This window comes from Cydia splendana, chromosome 27 (assembly GCF_910591565.1).
Source record: "Cydia splendana chromosome 27, ilCydSple1.2, whole genome shotgun sequence".
Taxonomy (NCBI): Eukaryota; Metazoa; Arthropoda; class Insecta; order Lepidoptera; family Tortricidae; genus Cydia; species Cydia splendana.
This window is the reverse complement of record NC_085986.1, coordinates 6,013,466-6,027,684: the sequence shown is the minus strand read 5'-3', so window position 1 is coordinate 6,027,684 and position 14,219 is coordinate 6,013,466. Positions and strand designations below refer to the sequence as shown.

General features: G+C 36.2%; 1 protein-coding gene and 1 long non-coding RNA gene across 2 annotated transcripts in view; one reads left to right on the top strand and one right to left on the bottom strand.

Annotated features, from left to right (window-relative positions):
• LOC134803822 (uncharacterized) overlaps window positions 1–14,219 on the bottom strand; it is a 117,446-nt gene that overhangs the window by 26,502 nt on the left and 76,725 nt on the right. The gene's annotated exons all lie outside the window — the stretch shown is intronic.
• The window catches only part of LOC134803737 (choline/ethanolamine kinase), a 35,652-nt gene continuing 35,427 nt past the window's right edge, over window positions 13,995–14,219 (top strand). Inside the window, exon 1 of the mRNA XM_063776556.1 lies at window positions 13,995–14,128. Coding sequence (XP_063632626.1) covers window positions 14,120–14,128 — 9 coding nt within the window. The 5' untranslated portion in view covers window positions 13,995–14,119. The remainder of the gene's footprint in view (window positions 14,129–14,219) is intronic.

Below are 14,219 nucleotides of genomic sequence, written 5' to 3'. Positions count from 1 at the left end.
GTGCGTCACATGAGTTGTACAGTCATTATTGTATGCTCGTCTTTGGTACAATTAGGTATACTAAATAAGTGAATGTTCTAGGTATTATTTTTGATTTCTTCATATTTGATCATTATTATTTTTTTCGCCTTACTTCGGTTAGTAAAATGTCTGGAGTACCTAGGTAATTGTTACTAAAAAGAAACTTAAAAGCATTGCTAAAAACTTGGGACCTCAAAGGCGCGACCCTCAGTTGGAGAAACGCTGACCTAATTTTATTTTATTTTATTCGGGATGCTTACTGCCTAATACATACATAGGTCTAATATATACTTATCTACTAGATGCAAATTACAAGCTTCCACATATATAATGCTAAATAACATAAATATAAATGTCTCAAAATAGCAAAAATGGTACCTATTAATGTTTCCAATCCTTTCTTTTGTTTCAGAGCGAAAGCAACTACTCGTATATAATAAATAAGAATAGGCAACTGTCGGCCAGAGTTATCAACGAAGCTAAAGTAAGTTGAGTTAGACCAGGGATGTTGCTGATGCATATATTTTTTGACATCCGCGGATGCGGATGCGGATGCGGATATTTAAGACGAAACAGGAGCTGAGTTTTAAATATTTTAGGTAAATATGTTACCCGTCTCGCTAACGGAAGCGGCACCTAAAAGTAGTGCGATAAGGACAAAACGAAAAATCCTGCGTAAAATTCTCAAAAATCGAGGTTTCGTACTCCTCTGTTTCCTCCTCCAAAACTAACCAATCGTAACCAAATTTGGAAATCTAAATGATTATGAAATTATCTGTGTCGGACCGTTTTGCTTTTTCGGCTAATTGATATCAGTTTTGAATGCCACGCCTCTCATTGCGGCATAGTCAATTAGGCCATTTTGGCCATTTTTGAAGGGCTCTAGCGCCTTAAAAAACAAAAATATCAAAAAAAGCAAAACGGTCCGACACAGATATTGACAATATTAATCTGTGTTGAAAAAATCATTGCTCTAGCTTCAAAAACCACGGAGGAAAACGAGGAGTACGTTTGTATGGAGAAATGACCACTCCCGTTGGCTCTTAAAGACGCACATCCGCGGATGCGGATGCGGATGTAAACATTAGGTACTTAGAAAACGTCAAATATTACATTTTTAGTATTTTTTTTATTTAAAAAAACGAAACGTTTAGTATTTGAACAAGAATATAGGTGCGTTATCGATTTCGTTATAGGTATGACAAAATTACCTAGCACTTACGCCACCGCTAAGACGTTCCTGTATCGACTTGTTCGACATCCGCATCCGCATAAGCTCCGCATCGATTTTATGCGGATGCGAATGCAGATGCGGATGTTGAAAATAATGCGGAAGTTCCGCGGTTGCGGATGCGGATGCGGATGATAAAGATAAAGATAAAAAATAGTTTATTCAAGTAGGCATATTACAATGCGCTTATGAACGTCAAATAAAGCTATACCGGCTCCAACCGTACACCTCTGCCTCGAGAAGATTTAAATCCCCCCTCAATTGGAGAAGGGTATCCCAATACGGGACCGGCAACAAACTCGGCGGGACACATCTTTTCAAAACATTATTACATCTTATAATTAACATGCATTACGAGTAAATAAGAAAAATACAATTTAAATTACTATAGAATTCATGCAATTATACTCAGTAAGTATATAACTTTATATAAAGATGTTCGCAACATCCCTGAGTTAGACCAAGCTACGTTAATGACGTTTACAGTACACCTGGTGCACCATTACGACACCCCGTGCTATAATGAGCACATTACGTAACTACGTCGAAAATTTAAAGGGCCATATGTACTGTAAAACGTTGCACGATACACGTGCGAATAGGTAATTCAATTTACTATTATTGGCACTTGTATCGTAAATAACTATTAAATAACACTTTAGTTGTTTGAATTACTTAATGTCACTTTTCTAAGTTTCGAAAACAAGTGAGATTTTAGCAAACTATAGATGGTCAAGCAAATCTTGTCAGTAAAAAAAGGCGGCAAATTTGAAAAATGTAGGCGCGAATGGATATCGTCTCATAGAAAATTTGAATTTCGCGCCTTTTTCTACTGACAAGATTTGCTTGACCATCTATATTTTATACTTTTTATCAACAATTTCCCGTCACTAAAAATGCGCAAACGTTTGATTATGAAACACATGAACATTTAAAATTGGATTTTCTGCCGGCTTGTTTAAATAGATAAACATACAAATTGGCAGATGGAGCTGCTACCATTTTTCAATCAGGCAAATCTGCTGCTGGCAAAGCTGCAATCAAGGAAAATTATACTCTGGCACAGCCAAATTGTCAGTAGACAAGGGCGGCAAATTAAAAAAGCGATGGGTTGATCTCCCATAGAAAATACGGAACACTAATTAGAATTTCGCGCCTTTTTCTACTGAAAAGGTCGGTGTCAAACATAAACCAAAGACTGACTTTTTTTAATATTCCTGACAGTTGTAAACATTTTACATTATCTATGCTTTTTTAGTAACCTCATTTGTGCTCATTTGTCAACGGCACAGACTGTTGTATTTTTGAAAATTTTCAGTGTTGCTAGCTTATACATCTTGCCGGATAGTCGGGTAAATAAACTAAATGTTATTTGACGGACGGTTCGCTGTTACAGGAGCATAAAGTTAAATCGTTTTTTTTTTATTAGAAAAAACTCCGTAGAAGGACTTAAACATGATGATTTTTTGGGTACTTATTGGGGACAACGATAAAGTTATCTTACACAGCGCAATTAATACTATTTATTTATTTCATCATTTTACCGCATAAAATTAGCGTGATAACCTGATGCTTTATCTAAAACGTAAAATGTAGCAAACTTCTTTTTAGGGTTCCGTACCCAAAGGGTAAAAACGGGATCCTATTACTAAGACTCCGCTGTTCCGTCTATCTGTCTGTCTGTCCGTCTGTCTGTCCATCTGTCTGTCTGTCACCAGGCTGTATCTCATGAACCGTGATGTATTTCTGATACCGCTATAACAACAAAAAAACAGAATGAATTTTTGCCGTTTTTTGCGTACAGTTTTTTGCGTTTTTGAATTTCGAGCGTTCGATTTTGTCACTCGAAAATCGGTGGAAAACAGAGAAATGCCAATTTTTGAAATACGAGCGATATAAATTGGGAATCGAGTGGTATTGACCACTCGTTTTCAATTCTATTAGTAGAATTTAAATGCCGGGTACTGGAGATATTATTGAACGAAATACACGAAATCGAGCGGTCGAAATTCAAAAATCGCCCCCCTGGTACGGAACCCTTCGTGCGCGAGTCCGACTCGTTTAATTAAGTACGTACTGGATTTGCCAGACAATAGGAATGAGATACAATCACGAGTCAGTAAACGTGACCTAATCGTGTTTTTACCGTCGGTCTTACAAAAGGACATTAAAGAATTACTTTATTTGTAAGAAATTGTGCTATGTACCAGTCACCTGCAATAATATGTTGTACAACCACAGAAGAAATAATAGTACTACCGTACAGAAAGGACGCTTCCTACAAACCCGAAGTTTGACAGCGGTTCAGGGTCGAATCTATCTCTTTCTAATACATGGCACTATCCCTTTCGGCTGTTTAGGGTTGTCAAAAATCAAGTGATTATCTTATCTGTGGTCGTGCACGCAAAAGGAAGTCACGTGGTGCCAACCCTAAAAATTGCTCGGAGCAATGCTGAGCCGAGCGGAGCCGAGTTCGACCGAAGTTAGGAGTGTCTCCCCACTGGTACAACGAAGGCCGCAAAAATATCTGACAACATCTTATTTGTAAAGCCATAAGAGTCTGTCACATATTTTTGCGGCCTTCGTTGTGTAACATATTATTGTAGCTGACTGTATCTGTATAAGGCTTAGTAGTTCATAGTAGTAAAACACTTTACTGTACAAAAAAACACGAAAAAAACACTGGTCATTAGTAAAGTAGTACAAAGGCGAACGTATCCCTTTAAGGGATCTCTTCCAGTGAACCTTTTGAGCAATTGAGGAAGAATTGGAGACGGCAGACATCCGTACAGTACCGACGCGTACCGTTTTCGCTTAGCTTATAGACCAGCGGTGGAACAAAAATGGGTTTTGATAACATTAAAGTTTTTTCTTTTTTGATATGTTATTGCATGCATGTTAAATAACATTTATGTAAAATATTAGAAAATTATAGGTGGAGCGTTCGGCCATATTTAAATATTTCAATTTTGCTAAATAACTATGTAAATATAAAATTAAAGTTACAAAAAACTGTAACATGTTCAATAACACTTTAATTTATTCACAATATTCGGTTTTTAGAAATCTGGAACAGCTGCTTTCTGGTGAACGTAAAAACACGAATTACTTTGTCAATAAAGAATTAAAGTAGCTGATATTGTAAAATTACGATATTATCTAGGAACTTAGTATACTTGTAAAAAATTAGAAATGTAGACAATGTGCTTGTCTAGATATTGATTTCTGGTTAAGCAGTATAGCCAATATTGAATTAAAGTTTGTAGAGTTAATATTACACGGTCATAATAAAGATCTTAGTTCCCACACAAAATATTAGAAATATAAAATCACGGCGACACTAAATACTGATACGTAAGTATGCATTCCGCGCTTATATTGAGTTACATTTCAAACGCGCGGCGTTTTCGCGCGTGGCAGGAGGCAGCGATCGACGGTGGCGGGCTAGCGATTAGCGCGGTGCCCGTAAAAAATACGCAAAACGTTTATAAAATTATTATCAATGATAAATAGTTATATTGTTAATAGTAGGTACACTAATGGAAACTTACCTACACTTATTTATTTCTATATGTACTAGGGATTGCCCGCGGTTTGGTTTACGTAGAATTCGTTATCGTGTTAAGTATAGAAATAATAGATACATTTGAAAATTATTTTAGGTGCATTGTCATACAGATAACCACCCTTGTTAAAGTATTCTTCAAATTCAATAGACAGGTGTCATTTCAATATAATTTTGCGTAATTTGGCGCTTTTAGGTTATAAATGACTAGCGACATATATTTTTTGTTTAAGAGCGATATCCGATATATATATCTCCGATAATATTTACTTTATCGTTTAAATCAATTTCAAACTAACGTTATTCAATATTTATCATTTTAAAGTCAATTTTACCAACCAACTGAGCTTTACGAGTATACCTACGGAAACAACTCAAAATTTGCATCAAATTAAATGCCACTCTTCTTATCCGTTTCGAACAATCAAGAGGGCCTTTACGAGCTGATGTAGTGAACATTTTATTTAACCCTCGTCCCTTGAAACCTTCACTACGCTCGAGGTTCAACTTTACGAACCACTCGCTACGCTTGTGGTTCAATTTTAGAATGTTTCGCTTGTTTGGGTATCAATATTAGCATGATTAATCAACAAATTTTCCCCTTGTAAAACAAATAAATAAGGTAGGTGAGGTGCAGGCATATGAGGCCCGGCGGGTAACAAGGCCCAGCATTCAAAAATAGCAGTTGCTCCCTATTATTCTGAATTTGTACTTGTTGCTAAGAAGATCCACTGTCAGTGCAGGTAAAAAGGTCCAGTCCCGGGCCTTATTGAACGTATGAGATGAAATAATAGATTAAAATATTTTTAGATAATTTAGAATATTTTTAATCACTCATTAATAAGGCCAATTTGAAGAAACTTCTATGAAATTATGACTTATAAATAACACCTTCACTGCGTGGGCTGTCCAAATCGCTGCAGACTTTTCTTGGTCTAACTCTAATAATTTTTCACTTGCTTTATTGACCTAAAGACGTTTTAAAGAATCAAAAAGTCTAATAACATTTAGACACTTATACTTTTTAAAGGCAGTAACTACTTACTTATATAGGTAACTTTTTTTATTAATACATAGGTAGTTATTTACGATAGAAGTGCGAAAAATAGAAATTTTGCAACGAATGACGAATTTTAAAACACGGCCAAAGGGAGTGTTTTAATGTGCTTATTATAGCACCGGTGTCGTAATGTAGCACCAGGGCCCTATTTCACCAACGTGACATTGTTGCTGACGTCACAGGCATCCATGGGCTACGGTTATAGCTTACCATCGGACGGGCCTTATTCCTGTTTGTCACTATCATTGTATTATTAAAAAAAAACTTTATTATATCGGCAAAAAACAGGTAGCTTTCTTGTGATGTTTATGATGACAATTGACACAAGATTTCAAAGAACTTTCGGTAATTCATGACAGTAAATGAGTTCTGTGTCGGAATTTCGTGACAACTGTCGTATTTCTTGTGACAATTGTCCAAGTCCCAGCCCCCCCTTTGCTACAGTCCAACCCGAAAGGCACCTTAGGTCGGCACTTACGTCATTATTACCGGCGCCCTAATACTAATGAAATGAAAATGAAATGAAAAATATTTATTTCGAGCAACTATGGACTCATACAGATTTGTTAGTAGACTTACGTTCCTAATGTTAGTACCTAATTAACTATTACAATATATATACACTGCTGGAAACATGCATTTCGCAGCAGTGTCTCATACACGGGCAGTCAAGTCTGTCCGCTATCACACACAGGATAGGGTTGGGGCTGGCCCGCACCCGGCGCACCAGGGATGTGCATCGTGCAAACTAATGCGGTGCTACGCGACGTAAGCGCCGACCGCCATATTCAACGTGGTTTGTCACATAGTACCCTGTAAAGGTATGATTCCAGGGATAAAAAATATGTTATAACGTTATCCAGCGTATAATGGAATTCTTAAAAGTTTTTCTTTATAATTACTACAAGTAAATTTGTTCATATTTGCATATTATTAAAAAGGTAAATGAAAAGTAATTGAGTAATTTAATTACTAATTAATGTAATCACAATTGCAAATTACACAGAAAAATTAATTACATGTAATTAAATTTTATGTAATTAAATTACAAACATTTTAATTACATGTAATTAAATTACACGAGTAATTAATTACATATAATTAAATTACACGAGTAATTAGTTACGCCCAACACTGGTTGGTGGCAAACAACCACACCGCTCGTCTGATGGTAAGCGGTTACCGTAGCCTATAAAGGCCTGTGACGTCAGTAACAGTGATGTCGACAAATGTCGCACCTGTCACGTTGGTGAAATAGGGCCCAGATGTACAGTAAAAATCATGTTAAAAGATAATACTAACTGTTACGAATAAATATTTATACTGTAAAAAATTATCCCACCAAAAACATTTTCATGTAAAATGTTGCTAAGACGAAACCATAAGCCTAAGACTCGCACTGTTAAAAAGTTATCAGATCTCTTGTCGAGCCAAGCTTCAAACTCTACAAGCCCCTTCACTAACTCTACACCTTAGTCAAAATATGTGGCTTGGCTGTTTTGCTACCGCCACATGGGCATAAGGTGAAAAACTTATTATAATCATTATTTTTAGGGTTCCGTACCTCAAAAGGAATAAAACTGAACCCTTATAGGATCACTCGTGTGTCTGGCTGTCCGTCTGTCACAGCCTATTTGCTCCGAAACTACTGGACTAATAAGTTGAAACTTGTCTATAACCCAAAGACATACATGTAAAGTAAATATGTAATATAAATTTAAATAAAGGGGTCACTTTTGAGATGAATGATAAATAGAAGAAAAAAAACTATATCTTTGTTATATATCAAATGAAGGGGCTCATTTTAGAATTAGAATCTCAAATATATTTTTTTCATAATTTTAAAATAAATAGTTTAGAAGTTATTTAAGAAAACAGGCAAAAAATTAACATTACCCTTATCTCCGAAACTACTGGGTCTTATTATTATGAAAAAAATACACATATTAGCTCTTTACCTATAGATGACAGGAAAACCTATTAGAAATGTGGAGCTAAGCGTGAGCAGGCCTATGGAACTCTCTGCGCGAGCTCGGATTAATACCTACGAATCTGCTCCCGTTCACGGTAGAAAAGCAAGCCAGTTGGTTGCCACACGCGCTCACGTACGCACGTCACCGCGCGCCGCACTGTCAATTTTTACGATAGTTACACGGACGGCGGGATTCGGGAAATGAATTAGAGATGCACTAGATAAGAAATAGTAAAGATATGTGACGTTCCACGGCAAAAGGTACCATTGCCCCGACTGAATATTGGAGTGGCGATAATAATAAGCGTAAGCGCCAGCCGCCATAAGGTACCTTTTCCCGTGGAACGTCACATATCTTTACTATTTCATATCTAGTGAAGTCTAACGGCGCGATATCTTAAAGTTCGAATCGCGCGGGTAGTAGGTACCTACCTACTATTGAATTTCTTTAATTAAACATGTAATGTTTAATATGTGTGACAAATGTATAGATTTAGATATCTATCTATTTGAAATAGGTAGTAAATTTTTAATTTATTTTGGTAAATGTTTATTTTAACGACAGTAAGTTTACACCGGAAAGTGCCTACTCATTACCTTTATTCATGGGGTTTCTATTATTTTTCTTTACTATGTAACATTAATCTCTATCTGGTTTTAAATTACACGAAGTTTTAAAACTAATTCTTGCTGGGATTATTGCGCGGTTTATAAAACGGCGTAAACACTGCGGTTACTGCAGGGACATATGACCTTTTAAAATGACTATTTCGCAAACACTAAATCATAATTGGAATATTAGGTATAATTTAAGATTTTGCTTTCCTTTTATTTCACTCCTCTGTTTAAGTGGGTATTTATTTATCATTTCTAAGCGTCAGCAACCCTAGCGTTGTGCCGGTGCGCGCGGTGCGGGGAGCGGCGCGTTGAAGGTCACTCCATTGTATTTTTGTGTAGGTATCAAAACGGTAGGTACTTGCGTTTTGTTTGAGAGATAAGTATCTGTTCGTAAGAACTATTGTATAATCTGTGGCGTGAGTCGGACTTAAGTACTTAGTTTTTGATCCGATCCCTACGGGTTTTTAAAAGACATTTTACTCACTTTTCACTAAAAAAACATATTGTTAAAAATTGTGTAATGTACGGAACCCTTGGAACGCGAGTCCGACTTGCACTTGGGCGGTTTTTTTATTATACATACAATAGTTCTTGTAGAAACGAAACGGCCGAGCTACATACTTTGACTAAGGTGTAGAGCTAGTGAAGTTAGGGTTTGTAGAGTTAGAACCTTGGCAAGAGATCTGATAACTTTTTGACAGTGCGAGCCTTATGGTTTCGTCTGGGCAACATTTTACATCAAAATGTTTTTGGTGGGATTTCACTTCTTTTTGTAAGTTGCTTATGACAATCTTCCATCCCCTAATTTAAAGGGTTGGGGGTGATTTACTATTAAAAATCCTGAAATAAGTATCTGGGGGCATCTGTTACACAATGTACTTCTTACTGATTCCCCATATAAACCCTTCACCCCGTAAGGGTAAACTTTGGGGTTGAAATCTGCCTTCAGCCCGTAAGGGTAAACTTTAAGGTTGAAATCTATTCTATATCCTTCCCCATAACAATACCTATCTACATACCAAATTTCAACTAAATCGGTTCAGCGATTATTGATTCCCCATACAAGATTAAACCCCCTCATCATCCCCTTAGGGATTAAAAAATTCAAGTTTTTGAATTTATTTGTTGTTTGTGTACTAAAACTATCTTACATATCAAATTTCAGCTTCTTAGAGGACTTCAGGAAGTACCCTAAAGGTATTGATAATCATCAAGTGAGTGAGTCAGTGACGAAATCGAAGTTTTTAGATATGAATAAAATCTAAAGTATAAGAGCTATGCAATTGATATGCTTAGTAAGTCCGAGAACTTTGTTTATCTAGTATAATCCAACCCCAAGTTATGAGGGTTCCAAAAAACGACGAAGCGCTTCGAGAAAAGGTAGATAGTGCCCTTGCGCTTTGCTCGTCTTGGCGGGGGCACTGCCGTGCCCCCAGATGTTAAAACATAATAATAATAAAGCTTTATGTTTAGTGACTTTAGTTACCTACTATTTTCGCGTAAACTAGACAATTTTTATATCTTTAGTTAATAAGGCCCAAAAGAATTATTTTTAACTTATTATAAATATCCTCTTGTTGTGAAGTACCAAATATTGTTATTTGTATATGTATAACTCTTAAGTTAAAAACAATAAAATCTGTTATTGTCTACTGTCTAAATTATTATTTTTTGCGGGATTAAGTAATACCCTGCTAGTGTTCAATAAGGCCCACAATAGGACTTTTATAAAAGGTATATTTTCCAAGAGTATCGTAATATTTTTATAACTATTTTGGTATAATGAAGAAACTTCAATAAATAAGATACCTATTTGAGTGAGTTTTTCATACTTAATATCCTGTTTATTAAAAAAAAACATTTTAATTTAAGGTGGGCCGTATATAGGCATATACGGCCGACACGGAATATACAATAAGGTGAGGTCACTTACCTTATTGTATATTCAATATGTATACGTGTAATATTGAGCAGTTGGTTTATAATATACATAATATGATATTGACGTTGAATAGGACAGGACATGACAATAGGAACCAGAAATAGGTATACTATAGTCGGTCAAACCAATTTGTCAGTAAATAAAAACAAAAAACTATATTCATCCTTTTCTTTTGGGTGCTAGTACTAGTGTAAGTCAAAGATAGTATGATGATTCTCTCTGTTTGAAATGAGACAGTCCTTTGACAAACTATGGTAAAAAATAGTTGTGAATATCATGTACATTTTTATTACAATTTCGAAATTCAAATGTTCTTCCTAATCAACTCGGCCACTAAACTAACTGATAACTTGGTATCCGATCCGCTAACTCGGCGAATGAATCGCCAATTCGCCAACTCTCCGAGCCGAGTCAACGCTATCACACTGCTACTAAGGCCATTCAAAAATAAACCTTAATTCGAGAGCCCGAAGGTTCTTATATGACAAACAATACATTATGACTTAAAACTTTATGGGAAACAAAGGGACCCCTTTAATTTCACGTAATGTCCGCATCTAATTTATATATGTCCACAGTAAACAAACAAATGAATGATAAGAAAAGACAGACAGTGCTGTGAGCGGGAGGTGGGGCGAGGCGAGGGGCGAGGTATAGGTAGGCTATGATAGGGTCTCGGGCGGCGCGCCGGCGACACTGACGGACCAGCGCGGCGTATGTATGAATTTCGCGCCTTTTTAAATATATTTTACTATTACAATGCAAGCTACACACCGAAATTTCTTATTTTCCATAATATGGCTGCGTATATTATTTTATAGTAATAGACTTATTTTTACAGACTCTAATTCAATATTAGATATTATAGGACAAAAAACGCATATTAATTCTAAAGCATATATCTTATTCTTCTAAATTTTTAGCTTGCCTATTAACTTAAGAATTTAGATATGTTGTTGTGGATTTATTAAACTTTAATTCAATATCGACAAAATAATAAGCTAATTTGTAGTTTGACTAAGAAGCACGTTAAAAAAATTTCTAATAATTTTACATTATAAAGCGTCATACATATTATAAACGATGGAACTTAAACATTGCACTTTAATTCAATATTAAAAAATCATTACTAAAAATATATAAATACCTAATTTATATCTAACGCTCGTTCTAACTTTTCGTCATATTTTACAAATATGCTTAAAAATATGTCCCATGTCAGATAAGTATCACTTTTTCATCTTTAGAATTATCAAAACTTTTAGTGCAAAAATCCGGTCCCACTATTGGTCTATTAGCACAGGGTCAGGGGTGGCCGACGGTGGCCCGCGCGAAAGTTTGGAGACCCCTGGCTTAGCAAGTTAGCAGAAGAGCGCCGCGACAGTCTCTCACGAGATAGACCACCCGTTTTTAGTGTTCCGTACAAAACATTGTTCACGGAACACTTATGGGATCACTTCGGTCTTGCAAATTAGTTAAATGCGTTTTTCTGAGAGACCGTTTTTTCTAACTGCATTAATTGTGCCATTTTCAACTAAAAGGGTCCTTATTGTCGGTTGTCAGTAAGAGAATATTTCCATAAAGCTTTAATTTGAAATTAACCTTAATATCGATAGCCGACAATGTGGTATCTTTTAGTTGAAAACGTCACAATTAGATTGCACTAAGTAATTATGAAACTCATTACATGATTACATACATACATCATGTCATTTAAATAAAAAACCGGGCAAGTGCGAGTCGGACTCGCGCACGAAGGGTTCCGTACCATAATGAAAAAAAAACGGAAAAAGAGCAAAAAAAAAACGGTCACCCATCCAAGTACTGACCACGCCCGACGTTGCTTAACTTTTGTCAATAATCACGTTTGTTGTATGGGAGCCCCATTTAAATCTTTATTTTATTCTGTTTTTAGTATTTGTTGTTATAGCGGCAACAGAAATACATCATCTGTGAAAATTTCAACTGTCTAGCTATCACGGTTCGTGAGATACAGCCTGGTGACAGACAGACGGACGGACGGACGGACGGACGGACGGACAGACGGACGGACGGACGGACGGACGGACGGACAGCGAAGTCTTAGTAATAGTCCCGTTTTACCTTTTGGGTACGGAACCCTAAAAATGAGAAATGTATTAAATTACGTTATCATCTTTATTACATAATATCCATATCTACAGCTTAAGATCGGTTTTCCTACGATAGCGCTGCCGTCATATAGCGGCCGTCTCCATACTAAATAATACGGCTAAATATGGATGTCGTAGTATTTGTATGGAGACGGCCGCTATATGACGGCATCGCTATCCAGAGCATTAGCGAGGGATTCTAAAATATATATACTTATACTGCTTTTCATGCTGCTGCATAATTGAATTCTCTTACTCTTCTTCTTGCACCATTTTTATTACATCTCTGTTTAGCCCTATGGTTGACTGGTAGAGAATGCCTTTAGGCATTAAGTCCGCCATTTGTACATTTTATTTGTATTTTGTGCAATAAAGTTTAAATAAATAAATAAATAACTTCTATAAAATTATGACGTTTAAATAGCACTTGCACAGTGTACAGTCAGCAGCAGAAGTTGCTAAGCGGGCGAAGTGTTCAAAATTACCTTGACGCGCTCTTATTCTCTTAACAATAAAGTCGCGTCAAGATCATTTTGAACACCTCGCCCGCTTAGCAACTATTGCTGCTGACTGTACAATCATAATAGCTGCCAACTTAGCTTAGTAATAAATCTGAACGAACTATAAAGAGTATGTAACTTGACCGTGACGTCATAATGTCTGTGTTTCATACAAACTTCCATCGTGGCCAATTGTTTTGACAGTTCGAAAAAAGATGCTGATTTGGCTTGTCAGTCAAATACCTACCTTATTTGTAGTATAACGTACAATCATTTTTCAATGGTTGCGCTTCGGGAGTGGTCGGGCGCGTTCGTTAGGTCCGTCCTGCTCACGCTTACGCATCTGTCAGTCATAGGGTTGCCATAAGAATAAATAGAATATCCTGACAAAATTCCGGACATCACCCTATAAATCCTGACATTTCAGACGAAATTCAAGTTTATTAAATATTAAACAGTTTTAATGTTCATAGAGTAAGACCAATATAAGTCTGCAACGATTGCCATAGACCACGCAGTGCAAGTGTTATTTTAAACGTCTAACATTTGTGAAATTATGACGTACCTACTTATAAATAACAAAATCGTTTCAGGCTTTTCTTGGTCTAACTCTAAATATACTATATTAGAAATATACGGAAAATATACGTAAATAAAGTTTAAAAAAAGATAAAATCCTTCATTACATTCATCTTCATTTCGAAACTTTATACCCCTTAACGCCTCACAATTTTTAAATCTCGGATAACCTTTCCTTTCCTCGGCCCTTATACAACTAACTCTTCCAAAAAATGCCGAATTACGCACATTGCAATCCTGACAAAGGACCAAAAATCCGGACATGTCACGGGACATCCTGACGTATGGCAGCCCTAGTCAGTCACAACCACGTCACAACCGATAGGGTGTATTGGTTTTTCGCTGTGTCTCGCTCGCTCGCCCACTCAGTAGCTCAGTACCTATTTATATCTCGCGTTGGACTCACGCGTATGTGAATCGTTAAATAATCGGTGTTTTTAATATTAAATTAATAGTGAAAATAACACTTTAATCCATTACTTGCGAGTAGTTTTCTATAATGGCGAAGGTAAATGTTTAACAGTCCTTTTTTTAACGGTTTATCAAAAATTTGGTGCGGTGCAGTATGAAAATCTATTTTTCTCAGACATCCTTGGAAA